General features: G+C 41.4%; 5 protein-coding genes and 1 long non-coding RNA gene across 12 annotated transcripts in view; 2 read left to right on the top strand and 4 right to left on the bottom strand.

Annotated features, from left to right (window-relative positions):
* Positions 1–18: 18 nt before the first annotated feature.
* PIG-Wa (Phosphatidylinositol glycan anchor biosynthesis class W a) lies at positions 19–1,881 on the bottom strand. Its single transcript, XM_064683142.1, has 2 exons — positions 892–1,881; positions 19–838 (listed from the first exon to the last, which is right to left on the bottom strand). Exons 1-2 carry the CDS (start codon positions 1,772–1,774, stop codon positions 183–185), a joined length of 1,539 nt encoding a protein of 512 aa, XP_064539212.1. The 5' UTR covers positions 1,775–1,881; the 3' UTR covers positions 19–182.
* Positions 1,882–2,019: 138 nt separating this feature from the next.
* Eogt (EGF-domain O-GlcNAc transferase) lies at positions 2,020–4,092 on the bottom strand. Of its 2 annotated transcripts, XM_064683141.1 has the most exons (4): positions 3,882–4,092; positions 2,838–3,824; positions 2,553–2,770; positions 2,020–2,495 (listed from the first exon to the last, which is right to left on the bottom strand). In XM_064683141.1, exons 2-4 carry the CDS (start codon positions 3,822–3,824, stop codon positions 2,120–2,122), a joined length of 1,581 nt encoding a protein of 526 aa, XP_064539211.1. In that variant the 5' UTR covers positions 3,882–4,092; the 3' UTR covers positions 2,020–2,119. The 2 variants fall into 2 exon arrangements, with proteins under 2 accessions (XP_064539211.1, XP_064539210.1); XM_064683140.1 differs by having other exon boundaries at positions 2,838–4,091.
* A 346-nt stretch (positions 4,093–4,438) lies between these two features.
* Positions 4,439–11,791, top strand: LOC135428986 (probable phosphorylase b kinase regulatory subunit beta). 5 transcript variants are annotated; one of them, XM_064683132.1, is made up of 12 exons: positions 4,439–4,581; positions 4,650–4,822; positions 5,562–5,914; positions 5,980–6,175; positions 6,225–6,376; positions 6,438–6,986; positions 8,631–8,666; positions 9,515–9,619; positions 9,683–10,255; positions 10,314–10,930; positions 10,986–11,258; positions 11,317–11,791. In XM_064683132.1, exons 1-12 carry the CDS (start codon positions 4,562–4,564, stop codon positions 11,615–11,617), a joined length of 3,348 nt encoding a protein of 1,115 aa, XP_064539202.1. In that variant the 5' UTR covers positions 4,439–4,561; the 3' UTR covers positions 11,618–11,791. The 5 variants fall into 5 exon arrangements, with proteins under 5 accessions (XP_064539202.1, XP_064539203.1, XP_064539206.1 ...); XM_064683133.1 differs by lacking the exon at positions 8,631–8,666 and adding an exon at positions 8,280–8,294; XM_064683136.1 differs by lacking the exon at positions 8,631–8,666.
* Positions 4,821–9,588, bottom strand: LOC135428995 (uncharacterized). Of its 2 annotated transcripts, XR_010436362.1 has the most exons (3): positions 9,491–9,588; positions 5,451–7,010; positions 4,821–5,390 (listed from the first exon to the last, which is right to left on the bottom strand). It is a non-coding gene; the product is annotated as an uncharacterized LOC135428995 (long non-coding RNA). The 2 variants fall into 2 exon arrangements; XR_010436363.1 differs by lacking the exons at positions 4,821–5,390; positions 5,451–7,010 and adding an exon at positions 9,196–9,430.
* A 387-nt stretch (positions 11,792–12,178) lies between the features above and the next one.
* LOC135428992 (uncharacterized) lies at positions 12,179–13,108 on the top strand. The gene is made up of 2 exons (XM_064683146.1): positions 12,179–12,287; positions 12,360–13,108. Exon 2 carries the CDS (start codon positions 12,508–12,510, stop codon positions 12,979–12,981), a length of 474 nt encoding a protein of 157 aa, XP_064539216.1. The 5' UTR covers positions 12,179–12,287; positions 12,360–12,507; the 3' UTR covers positions 12,982–13,108.
* Positions 13,109–13,252: 144 nt separating this feature from the next.
* Positions 13,253–21,935, bottom strand: part of Piezo (piezo) — a 41,750-nt gene continuing 33,067 nt past the window's right edge. The window contains exons 18-30 of the mRNA XM_064683148.1: positions 21,241–21,612; positions 21,099–21,175; positions 20,399–20,683; positions 19,259–19,294; positions 18,682–18,888; positions 17,775–17,913; positions 17,350–17,711; positions 17,140–17,286; positions 16,730–16,874; positions 15,733–16,666; positions 15,049–15,673; positions 14,833–14,974; positions 13,253–14,775 (exon numbers count right to left, since the gene is read on the bottom strand). Of these exons, the coding sequence (XP_064539218.1) occupies positions 14,560–14,775; positions 14,833–14,974; positions 15,049–15,673; positions 15,733–16,666; positions 16,730–16,874; positions 17,140–17,286; positions 17,350–17,711; positions 17,775–17,913; positions 18,682–18,888; positions 19,259–19,294; positions 20,399–20,683; positions 21,099–21,175; positions 21,241–21,612 (3,687 nt within the window). The 3' untranslated portion in view covers positions 13,253–14,559. The remainder of the gene's footprint in view (positions 14,776–14,832; positions 14,975–15,048; positions 15,674–15,732; positions 16,667–16,729; positions 16,875–17,139; positions 17,287–17,349; positions 17,712–17,774; positions 17,914–18,681; positions 18,889–19,258; positions 19,295–20,398; positions 20,684–21,098; positions 21,176–21,240; positions 21,613–21,935) is intronic.

Here is a 21,935-nt window from a genome sequence, read left to right as displayed (position 1 = left end):
AAGTTGAAGGAGTAGATATAAGATTAATTAAAATACTTTTTTTATACAAAATATTACATTACTTTTGGAAAAATATTTTCTTTGATGATATATACAATAGATGAGCTGGGCCGATTGTATATACAATAGATAAGCTGGGCCGATTGTACTTTTAACTCCAACAAATATTGCCACAGCTGCCGTTAGGCAATCCGAATACCCTTGCGGAATAGCACATAGACTATACCGGAACTAGCCAGCATGTAAAGCAATAAGATTGTCACACATTCTGTACTACTGCGCTTTGATGGCTCCAGCGTTAAATTGACAAGGCCCGTGAACAAATTCGAGAGCATAAAATGGGTTAGTCCGTTCATATTAATTGTCTCCACAAAGGCAGGCAAAATTGTTGGCTTAGCTGGTTTAGTGTCAGCTGCTAATGACGCATCGGCTTTGTCTTCAAGCGGCTCTGCCATTGGCACCATCAGGCAGAACTCAAACAGGAACGAGTAGAGAAACAGTATTGTCGTGCCTATGCTGAACAACCACAGCACATACCCTGCGTTGAAGGTCACACGCGCTATGCCAAACAGGAAGACACTGACACACACTAGCGTCCAGGTTGTAATGACCACGAGCAACATATTGCGCAGCTTGGCAATGAACTGATTATAGTTAAGCTTATCCATTGACTTATACCACTCGCCACCCCATATACTGAGCAGATAAAGCGCTACGCAGCCAGGCAGAGCGCTAAGGCCTTCACGATTTGCCTTTAGAAAGCCAACGCGATCCGCATCCGACATGACAAAGTCCGACAGACCCAGCTGCAACAGAAGCTCGTGGAGCGCCAAAATAGCTGTTGAAAATAGGTTTAGCTATAGCTGAAGTACTAGCCAACTGTATACTCACCCATGGACAGCGGGAGTAGTTGCTGATCGGAGCGAGCCAGCATACTGGCAAGGCTGCCAAGGAGCTTTGTGAATCCCAACAAAAAGAAGGCATTCAAATGCTGGCCATACTCGTGCTCATCCTGATGGTAGTCTATCATTGTGATGACAATAGTGCGTAACAAGCCTATTCCCAGCAATTGCACCACAACTTTGGACAGCCTTTTCAGATCAGCGAAATGCCGGGAACGATGCGACACCACGCCCATTGTCATGACAAACATGCCAATGCCCACATCCATTAATGATGCACCATATCTACGATTTTTTCGCCAATCAACGGGAAAAGCCTTAAAATCAATTGCCAAAATGGCACAACCAGTGCACACATACGCCGTCGAGCGCACAAGCGTAATAGCCGAAGGCTTCTGACCAACCTTGTAACAGTGACTAGTCGCGGCTGCAGAAGCTCTGCCCCAAATGCCAGACTGCCAAAGCAGAAAGGCAATAAGTATGGCAGCTAACGCACAAAAATATTCATTATAATCACTGGTCACCGTGTTGCTGCATATTGTGGGCGTGGCAATCAGCAGGAACTCCATTAGGAAGCGTCGCGTTGAACGCAATGGCAAATGTTGGCAAAGCAGCTGCGATAACGTGATGCCCAACAATGTTGGTAATATTGCAGTCATTACATGCAGGCCAGCTCGCAGGGAATTCCACGAATCCTTATCTGGAATATGTATCAGAGATGCGACATTCGTGTGGGGACTACAAGCCTTTTGCTGCATGTAGTTTTGAAATATGTGTAGCGGAGCTGATGGGAAACATTTATCCGATGTAACGTACGCATCGTAGTGGTAGATCTGATTATCGCCAGACTCTAGAGCACTTGCACCATCCATAGTTTAGTATCTGGGTTTAAACTGCAGTTCACGTAAATTTCTAATTGTGCCGCAAAAATATAAAAAACATATGATTTTGCAAGAGTTGCCACAGTGCAACGAAGATTCCCATCGATAGTAATGTTGCTGTATGCTTGCGTGTCGTGCTTGTCTCGATTCATTTGATTTGCAAGCGTTGCCACATCACATTTCAATAAATCAATGGACATAAATTAAGAGCTGCCACATTGAAAATTCGCGCCAAGTACATGTTATCGGTAATCGATATAATTGTATCGATAATACCAGTTCAAGTTTAAATAAATAAATGCATTGGTTAAAAAAATCACAAAGCGCTAAACTAAACTAAAGCTCATCATGCTGTGTTGTTGTTGCCGTCTGAGGGAAATCCTTGTGCGCGCGCACTTTTGTAGCCGCCTGAGCGACTAGATGTTCAAATTCATCCACATCAAAACGATAGTTTGTAAACTTGGCATGCGCGCCACCCTCCGGATGATGACCCTCATCTTGGGGATATACGAGATCAGGTTGCTCCCAGGTGACATAGTGTACGCCACGCAGACGTGCCAGATCTTTGTAACAATTGGGATCCTCGCAGTTGTACAGCTCAAACAGGCATGCCCAATTGGGCAAAAAGAGCAGGTGCGTAAGCCCAGCCCCATGCATGCCAATCAGTATATCGGAATTTCGCGTGATTGCCAATTGCTCGGTAAAGGAGAGACTATATGGGTAAATATAAGTTAACTACAGTTTAAGGAATATTGAGTTAAAAAGTTACCGTTCGTATGAGACACGCCGCACAACGTACTGCTCTTTGGCATCCAACTGGGCTAGCAGATCGTTCTCATTGAGCACCTGTCTGTACTTTGTGCGACGCGATAAATATGTTATGCGCAGCTTACGCTGTGGCAGTGGCGGCTGGAAGGGTATCTGCAGGCGATGTAAAATGAACTCGGAGAAGGCGCGAAACAAACCGCTGTTGGAGCAGCCCTGAATCTATAAGTGCAATGGGGCATTTTGGATTAGGTTTTGATAGGCATTAAGGTAAACATCAACCACTTACAATGGGCGTATTGTAAAACAGTCCAAAGATCATGCGTGGGAGCAACGGCAGCACGACATTCCGGAAGCATATACGCTTGCCCTGCACATCGCTCAGCGTCCAAATAGGCCGCTGCGTAAATGCCTTAAAGGTATCCCGGAACGGTGAATCATATGGATAAGTCTCCCATATGATTATCTGCACATCTGTGTTAAATGCAGCCGGGTGCGATTGATTCACAAACAACGAGGCATACAAATTGAAAAAGTCACAGAAATGATGATACATATTGTACGTGGCATCGATTTTCATGATGAATGTGGGCACATTTAAAACCAGATCACAGGCGCCACTCTCCAGTAGCGGCTGTGGCAGCACATCGAAATTTCGCAGCTCCGGTCCCCACGATTGAAGTGCAGACCCAATGTGTTCCATTTCGCTATTGAGACGTGTGCGATTCAGCTCACAATGACCCAAAATCTGGCCGGGCTTTAGCACATCCATATGATAGCGGATGCGCTCCTTACGCTGCGGCAGATCCCGCAGATCGATGAGCAGATTTCGACCACGACAGAAGCGTAGATACCGAGTGCATTCCAGCGATGAGTCTGTCAGGTATTTAGGCAAGCACTGGGGCATCAGTTCAGCGAGCTGCTGTTGTATAAATCCAAAGTCCGCCTGGTAGTAGAAGGTCTGCACCTGCGCCTCCTTGCTCTGCACCCAGCCGGTATGGTCGCCAGGGCAGTGGGGCGTTTGAAAACGCGCCTCGGCGCTGCAATTACGCTCATGCCCCCAGCAGGCACGAGATTCCGTTCGGGTTGTTGCATTAACAGACAACAGTTGGCGCTTAAGCTTGGGAAACGTGTTGAGGTAGCGTACGAGATGATCGGACGGCAAATTGGGCAACGTCAGCGTATGCTTCGTTGCGTCCGGGTTCGTTTGGGCAAGACTCTGGCACAGCTGCAGCGTCAGCATAAGCAGCGCATTGAGTATTAACAGTTGCAGCATCTTTATAAGACTATTAAGTACATTCGTTGGCTCACACACTTTCTACAAGACGCTCACATTTTCAACGGCTGCATTTCACGGCCAACAATGGGCAGTGCTTGCGCGATGATCTCACTTGTCGGCTGATAGATGATGATTATGATTTAGTTAATGCCAACGACAGACACAGCGACAGCAGCTGCCTGCGCCCGTCCATCAAAGGTGCGACATGCCAAGAAAAAAACACTAAAACCTGCTTAGAACCACCAGCTGTTTCCTACAGCTGTTCTAAAGACAGGGTGACCATACAATGATAAATGCTAAGAAATCACAAGGTTACGCTCACAGCTCGCCTTTAACAGTGTGCGAAAAGCGTGAGAGAGATTAGAAATATTTAGGGCGCTTAATCAAATGAGCTCGAAAATTAGGTATGGATTAATTTAAAATGTCAAACATATCAATTTTAACACAATTGTTTTTGTTTTTATTTGTTTTTTTTAATTTTTAGCATCAATGATAACACATCACTCTAATTTCGATGCAATATGTTTATAAAAGTTCTGACGTCACACTCAACCACAAAACTTATCTGAAAGAGCCGCCACCTTAATTTAAATGAACACATCTCTGTTCGAGGAACTGGTCTCATTGCATTTCGCATTTGACTCTTGAAGGGTATAGTTTTCTTTAGCGTATACATTTTTTAATGAATGCTGGTAATTAAAGCCACAAATCACGTGTAATTGAAGTCAACTACAATGCGTAATGTGCCGAAATCGTGCGTATTAAAATCAAATACAATTATTTCAATATTCCTACTAACATGTCAATCACATTTCTCTATAGACTCGGCCTATTAGTTACAACACCTGGCGGCAGCGCTGCCGGAGGAGCCACAGACAGTGGCATATCGACAAGTGGGCGTCACAACAGCTTGGAGGACATCAATCTGGATCAATTTCTAAAGACCATCAACTACGAAGACACAGTCAAGCAGCTGGACATTTACTATGGCATCGGTAAATAGCGTAATTAGGCGGAACCACCAATCTTTATCGTACAGCCCTCATTTTATATAACCTTGGAGGCGTCTGTGTAGGGCAGCCAATTTAGCATCAATTGTTGCCACGACGCTGCTTCTCATCGCGTCGCGTCTTTGATTCTATTTATAAGCATTTAGCAAAATATCGGCAGACATTTTGCTAGCGTCTTCGATATGTTGCTCGCGGGGTTTCTCTCCCTTCGCTCTGTCTCTCTTTCTCTCTCCAAAGCAAACATTTGGGGTTTGTTTATTTGCATTTGTCAACAAAGCCCCACAGCATGTGGCGTAAGCATGCGTGCTGAAGCCATTGACACTTTACTAATCAAGTCTTGGCACTCTGTATTTAAAAACGAGTATATTAGATCTATAAATTTAAATAGTCCAATTGTCCAAATATTATCTTTGTCTTTTCCAATAATTTCCCGCAAAACATAAAGAAAAAACCTTTTGAGGAAGACCTAGGTCCAAAGTATAAGAACCTTTGGACTCAAATTTAGCCCGAATCTTGTTTATGAAAATATTTACGACTTACAATATTTTCAGTACTAAGGGCAATTGAAAATTTAAATTTCGTATAATTAAAAGTTTAAAAATATATGACATACCAATATTGGAAGCATAGTCCGGCTACATGGAGTTGCAAAGTAGGGAGTTGGTTCAAACTATAAAACATTTATATTCATCTTACTTCAATACGTTTTGTTCCCCTCCTGTAGTCAAACGCCAGCTGCTGCGCTATCAGAGCCCCATCACAGGCCTGTTTCCGGTGATGAGCACCGATCAGGTGGTGGGTTCGGTGCGTGACAGTGTATATTGTGCTGCTGCCGTTTGGAGCTTGTATCAGGCGTACAGACGCATCGATGATGATCGCGGCAAGTCATATGAGCTCGGCCAGAGCACGGTCAAATGCATGCGCGGCATTCTGGAGTGCTGGGTTAAGCAGGCATCGCGCGTGGAGCTCTTTAAGCAGCGTCAGTCCAATCAGCATGCGCTGCATAGCAAATTCCAATTGCACACGGGCGAAAAGATCTATCCCGATGAGTTCTACAATCATTTGCAAATCGATTGCGTAAGTAGGGAGAAGCTTCTTGCCGGAATACCTAATCTCCTAAACCACCATTTGCTTATTTACAGGTCTCCTTATATCTGCTATTTCTAGTGCAGATGATCACCTCGGGCCTGCAGATCATTTACACTCACGATGAGGTGGCCTTTGTGCAGAATCTGGTTTACTATGTGGAGCGTGCCTATCGCACGCCCGATTTTGGCATGTGGGAGCGTGGCTCCAAGTACAACAATGGCACACCCGAAATTCACGCGTCTTCTATAGGTAAGTCCACTCTTAAGATATTGGCCCATGCTAATGTGCTTTGTTTTAGGCATGGCCAAGTCCGCACTGGAGGCCATCAATGGCTGCAACTTGTTCGGCGAGAAAGGCGCCTCATGGAGCGTCGTCTACGTGGACATTGATGCGCACAATCGTAATCGCAGCATCTTTGAGACCATGTTGCCGCGCGAGTCCAGCTCGAAGGTGTGTGCATATTTAAAAATTACGACATATATTCGAAGTTCAAACACCTTCTCGCTTTCAGGGCGTGGATGCATCGCTGCTGTTAACGCTTTCCTTCCCAGCATTTGCCTCGCATGAAGATCGCTTGGTGGAGCAGACCAAACAGAATGTGGTCAATCGGCTGCGCAGTAAAATGGGGTTCAAGCGTTTTACACGCGATGGGTTTCTTAGCAAAGCGGAGGACAAAACGCGACGCTACTATCAGGCCGGCGAGTTGAAGGAGTTTGAGGGTGTTGAGTGCGAGTGGCCATTGTTCTTCATATCGATGATAATCGATGGTGTCTTTAAGAATAACAATGAACAAATTGAGGAGTTTCAGAATGATTTGCGCCGCTGTCTGCACACCGATGCCAATGGTGATCCAGTGGTCACCATGTACTATGCGCCAGATGGCGAGGGCTCCTATATGCGTGCGCCATCCCAGTCGCTGTTCCTCTGGGGTCAGTCATTCTTCATCATTGCCCAGCTGCTGACCGCTGGACTGCTGCACATCAACGAACTGGATCCAATCAGACGCTATCTGCCCAGCTATAATCGACCACGACGCGCCGGTCGTTATTCGGCTTTTCAGGTGAGTTGTGGACGGTGCGGGTAACTGGGTGTGAGGGGCAATACAAAAATATACATTAATATATACCACTGATCCGGGGGATAAGGGCTCAGCTAACTGCCGGCGCCGCTGCTGCGTTTCTGTGTCTGCTGTGTGTTCGCTGTCTAATTGGTATTCGATTTAATTTGTAATGTTTCTTTAGTTTCTATTGTACTTTGGGTTAAGTAATTGAATTGGCTGTTTAATACTACTTATACATATATGAATATATATATATATATATTTTGTCCATTCTCTACTACCACATATATACAACAATTACTACTACACTACTACTGCTCCAATACCCAAAACAAAACCAAAAACTATATATACCCACAACCCATAAACAAACCCCAAACATTTGTAATTCTATCGGTTGGCATACAATATTATAAACAGGGCAAAGCTTTCGATGATAAAAACAAAGTAAGTAGCCCAAATTCCTATACAACAAATTACTCGCACTCAATCTGATCGATATATCGATCTATTGTCAAAATTATAACTTTTATGTTAAAAAAGAAGCGCTTATATTTAATTTTTTTTTTAGATGTTTTGCACATTTTTTATCCAAATTTTATTATTTCGCGACACACACACACCAAGCACTTATCGAAAATATGCGTATGTATATAGTATAGTATATATATGACATTATTTCGATCCATCCCTGCAGGAAATTGTATATTGCGGTTCGAATGATTAAAAGAGGGCAAACTTTTCTTTTTTTAAACATTTTTTTTTTAAAACTAATAGCTCACACATTTTAAAACCCTTTCAGAAGAAGGTAACTGAAATATAATTATAGTGAAATAGTTTTTTTTTTCTTTAATTTAGGTCTGAATATACTCGGTATAATTTCTTCATGGCTTTTTCAGCTTTCGGTAACAAATAAAATCATCTTTAAATGTCGTATTCTTGTTGTTGCCATGTTTATAAACTAAAATAAATTAAGAATTGAGATTTTCGAATATTTCAGATATATCAAAATTAATCTCCACGTAGAGCCCAGCATTTCCTGCTGGGATACATACATATACACACACACACACAAAATACATATGCCTTTTAGTTGCTTTTTAAAAACAGAAAAGAAATATTTAAAAATATTATTTGATACGATGGCTGTGTTTATTGTATATAGTTAAATTATTTACCCTTGCTTATTTGTATCTAAAACAAAAGTATTTTCTTTACTCTTTTCGGTACTGTTTCTTGTCTATAAAAAAAAATCTACTGCATATTTTGTTTCCACACACGCTCTATACATAGGCTAAACCGGGCACTGTAAGTAATGGTTCACCAGATCTTGGGTTCTTCCACTTCTACGTAGCATTCAGTTTGGCTTCTTGTTCCTTAACCGATTGTACTTAACCACCAAAGCAAGCAATTAATAGTTTGTCAAATTTTTTTAATATTTTTGATTTATTTTTTTCTACATCATTTTTAATTTTTTTTTTTTGCGGGAAGCAAATGCTTTAACAAAACTAGCAGAATAGTCCGCAAATTTTTGCTAAAAAAAAATTATTTGCAAAAATTAAAACTTGTTTCCACTAATTTAATGCCCAATATTAAATGTACATATCTATTTTTCTACTAAAAAACAAAACGAAAATGAAATAGAATCGACGCGTACCGCTAATATTGGATGCAATGCAGGTAATTAGTGGTCATATTGTGCGGGTCCTGAGCTAAGAATCTCATCTCTAGTCAACAAATTGGCACTTCAAACGGCAAAAACTTTCAAAATTTGGGATTAATATTACCTATGTCATTTATATACTAAATATATCAAGGCTGCAACCCACAAAAATTGATGTCACTTGCAGTTTGTGGGCCTGGTTCGAACAATTTTAAAGAAATTCATGTCAATTTTTCAGCGGAATCTTGTATACAAAATATTGTTTAAAATCACTTGGAAATATACTAGAATGTACTTTGAAAAATGTTATAGTACGGTTAGTTCTGATGGGTTGAGTTGAAGTATGGGTCGAATTGCTTTATTATAATGGGAACTCGAACCGGCTGGTCTTAAAACTGACTTGCAGCCTTGAAATGAAGCTAAACATTATTCTTTGTAACTTTATAATTTTCTTATACACAATTGCCTGAACTAATGATTATTAATTTACAATTTAATACTTTAAACTAGCTGTAAGTAATATATTTTTGTACAGTTTGTTACCAGTTATTTTTCCTCTCTCTCTCTCTTTAGTGTTTTGTGTCTCCGGCATGTTTTAAGTCCTCAACACCTCTTATCCTGTATGCTCCACCTTTTTTCCCACCTTCCTTTCTCTCTCACTGTTTGACTCTCCGCTAGCATCCTTTGTGCCACCAATTGTTTTATTTATTGTTATGCTAATTGTTTATGCATCTTGGCATTTGGCTAGTACGATTTTTTACTTTCCCATGTGAAGAATTGGCTATATGCATTTTCTAACTGCTTAATACCAGTAGATAGTGTCTTAAATATCATTACTTACCGGTGTTTCTGCGCATCCTTACAGGGCACCGCCACAGATTTGGTGGTGCAAATTGTGCTTATCGCCGAGTCGATGCGTCTGCAGGCCATGATGGCCACCTATGGCATACAGACCCAAACGCCGCATGAGGTAAGTGAGAAACATATTAAAATTCATATTACCGATCAATATATATATAAATATTACTTACAGGTGGAACCTGTGCAAATCTGGAGCTCCACGGAGCTGATCAAAGTCTATCAGCATCTGGGTGTCAATCACAAGGTGGGCCTCTCAGGTCGTCCCTCACGCCCAGTTGGTTCGCTCGGCACCAGCAAAGTCTATCGCATCTGCGGCATGACCGTACTCTGCTATCCGCTCATTTTTGAGGTCTCCGATTTTTATTTATATCGCGACATGGCACTTTTGATCGACGATATCAAAACGGAGCTGCAATTTGTGGGCAAATACTGGCGACTGTCCGGCAGGCCCACAGTCTGCCTGCTAATACGCGAGGAGCACATGCGTGATCCGCAGTTTAAGGAAATGCTTGATCTGCTTGCCATGCTCAAGAAGGGCTACTGCGATGGCATGAAGGTGCGCATCGGCCGACTCCAGAATCTGATCAGCAGCTCCTGCATCGAGCATTTGGATTTCATGAACCAAAACGATCTAACAGACAACGAGAATGCATTCTCACAAATCAATCACGAATATATAGGTTATCAATCACTGACAGATGTGCCCAAGGCGCTTACCTATGTTGAGGAGAAGATTTCCGTGGCGGTAAGTCGAACAGTTGGATAATCTACCGCTCCCTAGACTAACCCTTGAGTTTTTACAGCACTTTGACAGCAAGCCCACACCGGATATTATCAATGCGCTTCGCAACACTGAATCCATCTATTGCCTGTGCCAACTGTGGGGCATTCTGCTCAATCGCGAGGGCTCCAACTTTGAGGTTAATGGCCTCAACGTGAGCACGGCACTGACGCAGCTCTATCATCGCGCAGGATCGTTACGCTATTGGCGCGCCGTGCGCTACTGTTCCTCATTGCTGCATCACATTGTGGACTCAATCAGTCCGTTTATAACCACTGTGCTGGTTAATGGCAAGGAGCTAACCGTTGGCATCATTGGCCAAAAGGAAACAGTCTTCGATAAGCCGATGACTCCCGCCGAGATTCAGAATGTTATGTATACCAGCGTGCAGCCATATAATGTGATTCAGGCGGTGCTGCAGCAGGAGGTGGTTTTATATTGCGGCCGTCTTATAGCCACAAATCCGTCCATGTTTCGGGGCATATTGAAAATACGTATAGGCTGGGTGCTTGAAGCCATGCGCATCTATTTGCAAATCTCTGGGCAACAAAGCATTGACGTGGACAATTTGTCGCCGTTCCAAGTGCGCATTCTCCTACAGAAGGTGCTCACTGTCAGTGAATGGGCTGTGGAGGAAAAGTAAGCGTATTTTCATGAATTATTTCAATTGTTAATATTAACTATTTCCCGTCAGACTTACAACGCTGCAGCGCCGCCAGCTGGAGGGCTGCCTGTGCCGCGTGCCCAAGCACTTCTATAACAAGATCTGGGAGATTCTGCAACGAACGCCACAGGGCATATTGACGCAGGGTCATCATTTGCCAGCCACACCCACGCTGACAAGCATGAGTCGCGGCGAATTAACCTTCAATTTGTTGGTAGAGGAGACGCTCATCTGTATTGATCGTCCGGAGCGACGTCAGATTACCGTCGAGCTACTCTGCATTGTGGCCACCATTCTGAATCGGTAAACCAAATTCCTTTTTGTATAGGGACAATGCTCTAATGTTTCCTTTTAATTACAGGAATCCTGAGCTGCATTTCAAGCAGGCGCTCGATTTGGATGGCATCATTGCCGAAGCCTTTGCCATGTACTGTAAGGACAACAATATACAGCTTCACCCGAAATCGTCGGAGCAGCAGGCAGTGCCAAACAAGCAGGAGGATCTAACCGCCTTCTATTCGCTGCCCTACTCGGAGACCACGGGCTATTTGGCGCGGGCTGCTGTTAACAAAGTGCTTCAGGGCGGCGTTTTCTCGACAGCCGAGGACGGTTTGCAGCTCGATGGGGATCACTTGCACGATGACAATTGCAAAGTGTCCTAAGACGATGTCCTTTATTTGGCTTTTGTACATAGCATAGTACAGCATATCCTTGTTGACCAAAAACTAAAACCGCTATCCAAAGTAGCTCGAATTTGTAGCCTATTCTATTTTATTTTAATGTGTGCCACCATCTTCTTGTCCTTTTAGTTTATAATTAAATGTTATCTATATAAATCATTTTGTTTGTGGAAAACGACATAATTTCGCCGATGTCAATCTCGTCGAATTAAAGCGAATTAACTCAGTCGGCAAAATGTACTAGGCGGAGATTTGTCGGCAAAATTATAGCGCTATTCCCTATTTGTCCTGATTGGTGAAAGCTAATGGCAAGCTTTAGATAATTTATCCGCAACTCACGTGTGCTAAAACAGGTACATTATTTGAAAATCGAACTATATTTACAGGAGATATTTCAAATCAAATATTGCTAAACAATTTAAAATGTCAATATCTCAATTAGATGAAGGCCGATCCCGAAGAAGTATGCCATTTTGAAATCGTGAGGGTATATGGAAATGATTTGCATTTAAAATTTTTGATTTATAAATTCATCCATTTTTGACATAAATTGTGAGGTTACCCCTTGCCATATTTGTTAAATTTTGACTAAAATTAGAATTTTATTTTTTTAATGGCAATCAAAAGTCCTGATTCATACGAGTCGAAAGAGGTACGACATTCGAAAATCGGCGTACATTTACCGGAGATATTTCACAAAAAATTTGAAATGTCGATATTTCAGGTAAATGCAGGCCAAAATTGTTACATCTCTGGCCAAGGCTTAGTGAATAGGTCAGTAGCAGGGGTTGTTAGAGAGCCCTTGCAATTGTTGCGCTTGTAAAGCCCTGCATCAGGTTTTATGCAATGCCCGGCCAAGGCGTATCGATTATATGCCAATGCCCCCTGCTTACATCACCTTCAAGCAGCATGGTTATAAAAGCACCGCGGCCGTGGTTCGCTCTGTTTACTATAATTCCAACGCTTGTCGGTTCAGCATGCGAGCACCCGAGTGGATGAGCAATGAAATGGCACGTTTAACAACCAAACTGGAGCGCTATAAGCCAACGGGCAGTGGCTACAATCGCATACAGTCCATACGTCTATCCAAGAGCGTTACACAGATGCTCAACAATCCTCTGCCCAAAGCCGCCACCAACAGCACAGTCAATGCAATACGTGAGGAGGAGAGCTCCTTTACGACCCCACGACGGCGTGGCGTGCTCAGTCGCAGCGAATCCCAGTGGGAAGAGGTGTATCCAGCGGTCAAGTTTAGTCGCCAGCAGAGCAACGAAAGCGCTAACAGCCTGGACAGTAGGGACATCAAATTCACGCACTACCGCAATTGCTCAACGCGCATCACCTGAATCCAGCATACTATGCAATCCGAGGATTTCAAGTTATTTAAATATTTACATTTTTGTTAATAAAAATAAATTAAGGTATTGAAAAAAATTAAATGGTGTAAGGTCAACAATTTCTATATAAATGACCAGAATTATATAAAATATATATTCCTACATCTGGTAAGGATTGCGATTACAAAACGTTTACTTCAATCGAAAAATTCAATTACAATTTAGTACAATTAATTTTGATTCTCTATTTGCATTCATAGTAAGTATTTTTTTTATATGATTTTTGATAGCTAATTAAAATATTACAACGCTAAAAATAGGTACATTTATTTGTTATAGTTAGTTTTAGTTTTACGCTCATATTGTTCGTTGCTTGGTATAAAAATTAGTTTAGTGTTTGCTCAGTTTATTACATTTATTTATTCGTTTTAATATGTATGTATAAAATAGCATGTATAGTTGTAGTTGGGTGTGTGTATTTAATTTATAGCTTATTGGAGATTGCCTATTCGTGATACATATGCATATGTATTTAGTATAAAGGCATAATAGATAACTTTGATATTGATTTGAAGCCAAACACATTTAAAGCGTTTTATTATTGTTGCATTCTGATATGAAATTGCGGTCTAACAATAAAGCAACTGATAATTGCATACGATATAAAAAACAATATATGATATATATGATATGCCTAGAAATAAATTCAACGCTTTTATATATGCAACATACACAGATATATATATATATATATATGATAATAGTTTAGTCCGTAACAAACTTTTCAACATATACAATACATAATATCAATTATTATTTGTTTTGTGTTCTAAGGCAACATAAATACATATTTACGTAGAAAATATTTGATGTAACTTGAAGATTGCGCACACGACAAGAAATACATTTACATATGATATATGAGACATTACATTAAATATAAATATAAATATTTATATATATATATATAAATATAAAACATTTATTAATTATGTTTTATGATTTAACTTACACAAATAAGTTGAATGCTTCATGCATATTTTAATTATATGTTTTACAATAAAGTTATTTGTAAAATGCTAAAAATCCCTGAATATGAGTTCTCATTATTATTATTTATATTATTAATCTTTTATATGACTTAGGTATTAACTTAAGCAAATTCTCTATCAATTCGTTTAGCTAATCAATTTTAGTTTTAAGTTAACAAACTGCAACACTTTTCGCTTGCTTAAAATTAGTTAGACTGTTGGTTTTAGTTACAATTCCTATATAGTATGCATAAATGTATTGTATGCCCTATAGAACATGCACTAACTACTTAATTAGTTGGTGTACAATTTTCTTAAACGTTTACACGCTTGTTTACACACGGCAGTACTTGACAAAGTTTAACTACATAAATATTGTAATTAATTGTAAGTGTATTTGGGTGTTGTGTGTGTGTGTGTGTTTTGTATATTGTATCTCTAACTAATTGCTGTATAAATTTAAAAAAGGACTATGAAACCTACGTTAACGAAACATACGTACTAAACATACGTAAACAAGATTCTAATTAACTCAAATATTTAGATTAGACCTATGTTATTGTTGTTGTTGCTGTTGATATTGATGTTGTTGTAGCTGCTCGACTGGTCGACGCACGCTCATGCGACTGGGTATGGAATCGGTGTCGCCATCATCATCCATATAATCCTCCTTGGGGCGAGTCCATTTAATCAGCGTTTCGGGTGAGCGATACAGGAAGAGTAATTTGGCAAAAAGATCCTCCTCCAAAGCGAACTCCAGTGCCTCACGCACCTGCATCATCAAAGTATTAATTTCATTTCTCAAATTATAAACCTTACCAGAACTCACCAGGTATATGTCTAGGCACAGCTGCAGCACCCGATCCACGTAGGGCAAGTCCTCAAACATGATTTTACGATTTTGGCCACCAATAAACGATTTCATGAAGCGCGAGGCCAATAACACGAATGTAGTATAAAGACCAATGATGCTGGAAAAGGGAAAAAAGAAAACAAAAATACATTAGATATCAGGCAGATATTTAATGAAGGCGTTGTGACTCACCCGCCCGCTGTAAGAAAACTGAAGGTCGATGGGAATTTCTTGTCGTTAAATGTGTACATGACGATGCCCGAGCTGCAATCGCTGTAGGGCAAGTCCTTAAGCGTGTTCGTGTAAAAGTTGTCAGAGCAAAAGTCGCGTATCTCCCACCAGAGCCCATTGGTTGCGTTATCGCGATGCATTTTAATGACCAACGGTCGATACTCCTGCTCCTTGCCACTCAGTACAGTCACAACAAACGCGTCACCCGAGTTGAGCACTTTGATGAACTTGGGTATCATGCTGGGCACTACCACGACCACCTCGCTGGCGTTTTTCGCTGGGATGGTGGCATTGGCATTGGTGGTGCCATTCGCATTGGTGGTGTCGTTTGCACTTGTGGTGCCATTGGCATTGGTGGGGCCATTGGCATTGGTGGTGCCATTGGCAATGGTGGTCTTATTGACATTGCTATTGACCTTGCCCTCCAGTTGCTCATATGTCTCGTCGAGCATATTGATAAGTGCAGTGCGTCCCGCAAACGTTTCATCCAGCTTGATGACGTGCTCATCACCCACATTTTCCTTGAGACCCTTGGCGGGCGCCTTGCGAGTCAGCGAATAGGAAAAGCGCGCAATAAGCGTGTGATCTATAAGATATATTGATAAAAGATAATCCAATTTCCGGCTTACAATATTATCAACTTACTGTTACGCAAATCGTTGGCCAGGCGCTGCCTATCCGGCGGAGCAATATTCCACAGTGAGGGCGAGTTGCCCGCCAGCTTGACAGCAGCCACATCGGTGGCATCGTAGCCAGCTATAAAGGTCAACGCCTGTTTATTCTTAATGAACGCATTCGTCATCTGGCCATACATCTTGGAGTCAATCTCAAATATGCTATCGTAGTTATTGGTCGTATAAATGGGATCGTAGGGACCGATGCGTATGGACACCGACACCTGATAGGGCACATTCGAGGTGCCCACGGCATTGCCCAACGCAAACAAGCAGAGCGGTCCCCAAATACAGATGACAATCAATAAAACGACAGTGCCGCCCATTATTAGCTTGGAGAGGGAGGCCTTTTTCTGTGCGCGCATTGCTGGGAAATCCGTTTCCGATTGCCGTGTGCAACGTATCAGATATATATTCGAGAAGATGTCCTCCATTTTCAGCCAATCAAAGATGGTCATGGTGCTATCAATGCACACCCAGTCGAGTATGGTGCGCAACTCGTAAAGGAAGGGTATCTGCATGTACACCTTGAACGCAATCATATTGACCATCGAGAAGCCCTTGGTAAAGAAGTTGCCCAGAATGCGTTTCGGATAGCCCGACTTGATCTGATAAGAGCTCAGCAGCATATAGAAACACTTGATCACGTAGAATATAATCGGCGGTGCGAGGGAATTGAATGTTCGCTCCGTCACAGCAGGTACCACAAAGAACATCCAGATGTGTATGCCAATAACCGAGAAGAAATGGAATATGATCTTGTTGACCAAAGCCTTGCGCAGATAAAGTGCACGATCGATGACAATCAACAGGAACTGCACCAGCAACATGATCAGAAACGGCACCGGCACCTTGTTCTCCGCCAAATAGGTTTGGACGCCGCCATCGCTCTCCGTTTGTTGAGTCTGGTATGGATTAGCAAGGTTTTAGAGTGGTTTGATTTGAAAAAAAACATTTAAGCTACTCACGCCAAATGCGGTGAAGCCGAAGAGCAGCACGAAGAAGTTCACAAAATCGCAGAGGAACATCAGCGCATAGACATCGGTGGCCAGGCGGGATTTGTGCACCAGACTGAAGAAGAACTTGTGCAGCGAGGACGTATACTTAGTGCGTCTAGAAGAGAAACAATGATAGGGATTAATAAGTATTATAAAGATAATGGGGGAGAAATTCAAGATAATTTACATAGATAAACAAAAAAATCTTTTATACGATCGTTTACCACCCATTTTCCACACTTGCGAGTGGAATTACTGAATCTCAAATCAAATTGAGCGCGATCGGACGAAACTTGAAACTTCGTCCATAACATGATCCTTGACGATTAGGTTTAACCTAATAACCTAATATAGTTAAAATGCCAAGTCTTTGCACTTACTCCAATTGATTGATCGCCGATTTGCTGTACTCCGGCGAGCCAGGCAGCGAGACCTGGCTAACCTGCAGGCTGAGCTTCTGTGCGGCATCCTCATTTAGCTGGCGTGAGTCCGGCTGTGACATATTATCGCTATCCTCGCGATCATCGCTGGAAGTAATAGCAACTAGATAAGTAAGGGGCAAAGTGGGGGGTTTTAATTGACACACTCACATGCTGGCCGTGGGCTTGGTAAACTGCTGATCTACATCCTTGTAGCCGGACTTCCACAGGCCCTGCGACTTGAGCAGATAGCGATGGAGGAACAGCACCAGGAGCAATATCAAATCATAGACCGCATAGTGGGTTTTCATCTCGACGCCAAAGATTTTGGCTGGCGCGAGCGGCTGGTTGGGCAAATTGTGATAATTGGCCCAAATCAATTTGAACTGAAAGATGCACTTGATCAGGACAATGGCCTGCGTGTAGGCAATCAATGTGACCCAAAAGGTTTTCGTGGGACGCGGCAGCGATAGCGTGCCCCAAAGGAAGACCATAATGGGCAGCGGCAACGAGATGAGGCTGGCATTGACCACCTGTAAGGAGCAGAGTAAATCTTAAGGATTGTGCTGAAGAATATTAATGGGCTAATGGCGCACCTGATTGATGAACACGACAATGTAACAAATGAGATCCGTATTGGCCAGTAGCGCATACCAGGAGGAAATGAGCACCTCAACGATGATGTGATGATCCCGCTGCGCAAAGTTCTCCTCCTCCAGATTGAATTCACCAGCGCTGCAAGTGGCCAACAAGGATTAGACAAAGCAAAAATGCCAAAATCCGGAAAAAGTTACAAATCTTTACAGGACTAGCTCTATGGACATGCCTCTGGTGCTGGATTTTTTTTTTTTTTTTTTTTTTTTTGGCGAAACCTGTGCGCTGCATGCGACGCACTCTAGTTGCGTGGGGGGAATGTGCGGGGTAACTTAAGAGTACAACTGATAAGTTGGAGGATTAGGAAAGCCACAAACAGCAACAATACATACATACATACTAGCATAGAACGCACAGAGAGTGGCATGGACTTAAATTTAAGCAGATGCAATAAATTAGTTAAAGACAGCCACAGATATATATAGAGCATAAGTAAGGATTAGTTAAGAGTTATATGAAGAACGCAATCGGTAGAGAATTCCGAATAGTGTTAACATGATCTATAATTTTTTTTCTTTTCTCTTATATTAAAGTTTCAATCCTCTGCACAGGGTGCAAATTATATAGATATAGACACAAATAATGCATCAAGTAATATTGATTCGGAACTCTCCTCCAAATGCGCTTCTATTTATAGAGTTATAGAGAGAGAGAGCTAAGAATTAAAGATAGGTAGATAGATGAAGAGAGTTACGGTGAGAATGTTGCCCGTGTGAAGAGTATTGGATAAGGCTGAGAACAACGGTTATAATTAGCACAGTAACAACAGCAACAACATCAACAGCAACAGCTCTACGAGTACTTGGTCGTGTGTGTGTGTGTGTGTGTGTGGATGGGCGTGGTCAATACCTGTCCACGTGCTCGTAGGACCAGTGCTTGCTGAGCGAACCCGAACCGATGCTCGCCTGCTGCTGATGATGCGCTTGATGATGATGATGGGGCGTGTGAGACGGCGGCGGAGGCGGCGGCGGCGGTAGCTGCTGCTGCTGCTGCCCGCAGCGCTCAATAGATGGCGCTTTAATGCGTATCTCGGGCAGGCCGCAGTCCGATTTGCGGCTATATAGAACACCAAATGCAGGCAATTATGGATTGCATGTGTGTTACATATGTGTGTGTGTTTATGTTAATGTGTATGTTTGTATCAAAATGCACAGTTATAATAGATATGAGATTCATATAGTAGCACGAGTAAGTAAAGACACAATCGTTGCTCAAGTATAGAGTATTAGAGAGGTGTTATAAGTAGAGCCTTAAGAGATATATGCATGTATATTTGTTTCAGACACAGAAGAATGCTGTGTGTGTGTGTATATTTGTGTAGGTGTGGTTGTTGTGTGTGTGGTTGTTTGTTATTCTTGTAGACAGTTATGTTTTAGTATCGTTATCCTTAATATCGGATGTAATATATGTTTTGAAATTTACTTACCCTTTCGTTGGCGGCGATGAACTGATTGATTGTTTTCTATAAACACAAAATTTCAGATGAGCAAAATGCGCGTAGAACAAATGTAAAATGTAAGAAAAAAGAAAACAAATTAGTAAAGATTTTGGTTTTGTTTCGTTTTGTTGTTTTCTCAAATTACAATTGGTTAGTTTTGAAATTTGTAATATTGCTTTGTTTTTTTTAATATTTGAAGTTGTAAATTAAATCGAAAAGTAAATAAATTTATTGATCAAATTAAAGCGATTAATGTGGGCTAAAATACTCAAGATATTTTTGTGGGATGAATATTGGGGCAATTGATTTAGTTATGAAATTGATCTAACTGATTAAGCATAATATATACTAAGAACAGATCACAGAGAGGCATATAATGTTTACTTATTACTCAAGCACGTGATAGAGGAAAAGCACAACTAGCCTTTAACCAGATTAAAAGCAAATCCATGACAATATACATCGGACATTTTTATTATACAGTATACTCTATTTGAGGTTTAATGAGACCTCAGAAAAATTTCAGGTGATTTAATTGACTGCAAAGATTCATTTTCTAAAAGTTTTAATTTAAAGCAACCCCTGTACATTATGTTATGATAATTCGACAATTTAATTTATCGTGTGAAAGCAAAATATAAAAAAAACAACCTAAAATCCCTAGTTAAGCAAATTAATAGGCATCCAGAGCATTTCTGACTTCCATTTGGATGACTTTTGGTCAGGTTACGCTTATGCTGCAGAGCACTTTTTACTGACAGCTGCTTAATATAATGCTGTAATGTTCATAACATTGTTAGTTTTAATGTATTAAGGTGCTTTTACTAACAGTTGCTCAACATAACAGTCACATGTTAAGACTTATGTAACTGAGCTCTCTTTTTCTAAATTATTTACAGCTGCTTAACATATGACACACAGCATCAACAGCAGCTGTTTATTATGAGCTCCCGAGATTTCAGGCATTACAAAAGCCATCTATTATTTTTTTGGTTAAAGTGTTTGCTTGCCCTAGGATCCAAGTTACAGGGTATTTAGCTAGCTGTTCTTAATATGAATTTTGGGATGTTGGGGAGGGATGGTGATGGTTGTTAGGCATTTGAGCTGTTGATAGTTGGTTGATTTTACCTAGAGCTTGCTGCATCAACGGTATCTACAGGCATTTCGATGATATCGTCGACTGGATGTGATTGCTGTGGCGTACTTGTTGCTGGTGGTTTATCGTGTGGATGTGGTGGTTGCTGTTGTTCTTGTTCTGGCGGTGTGAGCGGTGTGGTTGTTGTATTTGTGTTAAGTGGTGTGCTGAAGTGTTCATTGTCTGATATTGTTGTTGCTGTGGGCGGTGTTGTTGTTGTGGCCAGCTGTGAGCGACGCGGTGTAGATGATGAAACTGGCTGACCACCGTTTTCATCACTAATCAAGATAATGCACAAACGCAGCGTGATGTAGGTGAGGTGAGTTTTGGTGTTTGATTGATTTGGTTTTGTTTTGGTTTTTTTTTTGATATTGTGGAAGCAGGTACACAGTTTCAAACACACGTAACACAAAAGGTAACATATGCAAATAAACAAAAAAAAGAAAAGAAAATAATAAAACGAAATCAATTTTCATATCACAAACTCGAACAGAACGCAAAATAATATATGTTTCTCGAACCATTTAAACAAAATTCGAAATACAAGAGAAAACGTGCGCTACGCTAAAAACGCACTTTTCGATCATAAAGAAAATCAAATGAAAATTTCAAAACAAATAATCTTGATAAACAGTTGGGATAGTTAAATGCAAGCGGCGCACACTCCCAGGATAGCTAACGCCCACTAAATACCTCTCGAGATTCGATTTCAGAAAATGGAACATGGCCGCGGCGCTGGAGAGGCCCAAACGATTCAGCGAGCTGGATTCCTGTCAGCAAGAAATGATACATTAGTTAAATAAAAGTACAGTAAACACACAAAATGAAGACCTACTTTGAGGGTTTTCTTCTCGCCCGCCAAAATGCGATTGACGAAGCGATAATTGCGCGAGAAGCGATTCAGCCGTATGGTCAAGGTAACTAGAAAACCCTCCAGCAGGCGTATAATGGGATTCGTATCGAAATCCTCATCTGAATCCTTGGCCGTCACATCGCCGCTATCCGGTTCCATTTTCGATTTACTGTCCGAGGTCTCCTTGGAGGTGGCCTCACGTGGCGCTGTCGTCGCCAATGCTGCAGTTGTTGGCAAATCGGCGACATCCTTGGCAACTGGCTTGGGACTGCTCGTGGTGGCCGCCGCATCCCGTTCCTTTGAGATGCCCTTGCTCGTCGAGGGAAAGAAATCTGTGGGCGCATCCTTTGATTTCTGTGAAGCGGGGGAAGAACAATATAAGAATATAAACAAAATCAATTATTCTAAGAATTAATTAATATTTACGCATAAGAAACAACATTGAGACGCAAGAAAACGAAATAAAGCTAATATATAAAAGATATTTATACACATAAAAGTTGTAAATGTTAATCTATTTGTACAGTTATATATGTACTATATAGTGTGTGCGCCAACTTGCAGCTGTTGTTGTTGTTTGCAGCGCTTTAAAACTCGTGATCAAATATATATATAGATATGAACGGGTGCGCCAATTAAAGAATTTCAACTTAATTTTTTTGTTTTTTTTGTTTTTT

This window comes from Drosophila montana, unplaced genomic scaffold, assembly GCF_035044405.1.
Source record: "Drosophila montana isolate Dmon_TW-CO22-7 unplaced genomic scaffold, ASM3504440v1 contig_2582_1, whole genome shotgun sequence".
Taxonomy (NCBI): domain Eukaryota; kingdom Metazoa; phylum Arthropoda; class Insecta; order Diptera; family Drosophilidae; genus Drosophila; species Drosophila montana.
Note: the sequence above shows the minus strand (reverse complement) of the source record. Positions and strands in the feature narration are given on the sequence as shown.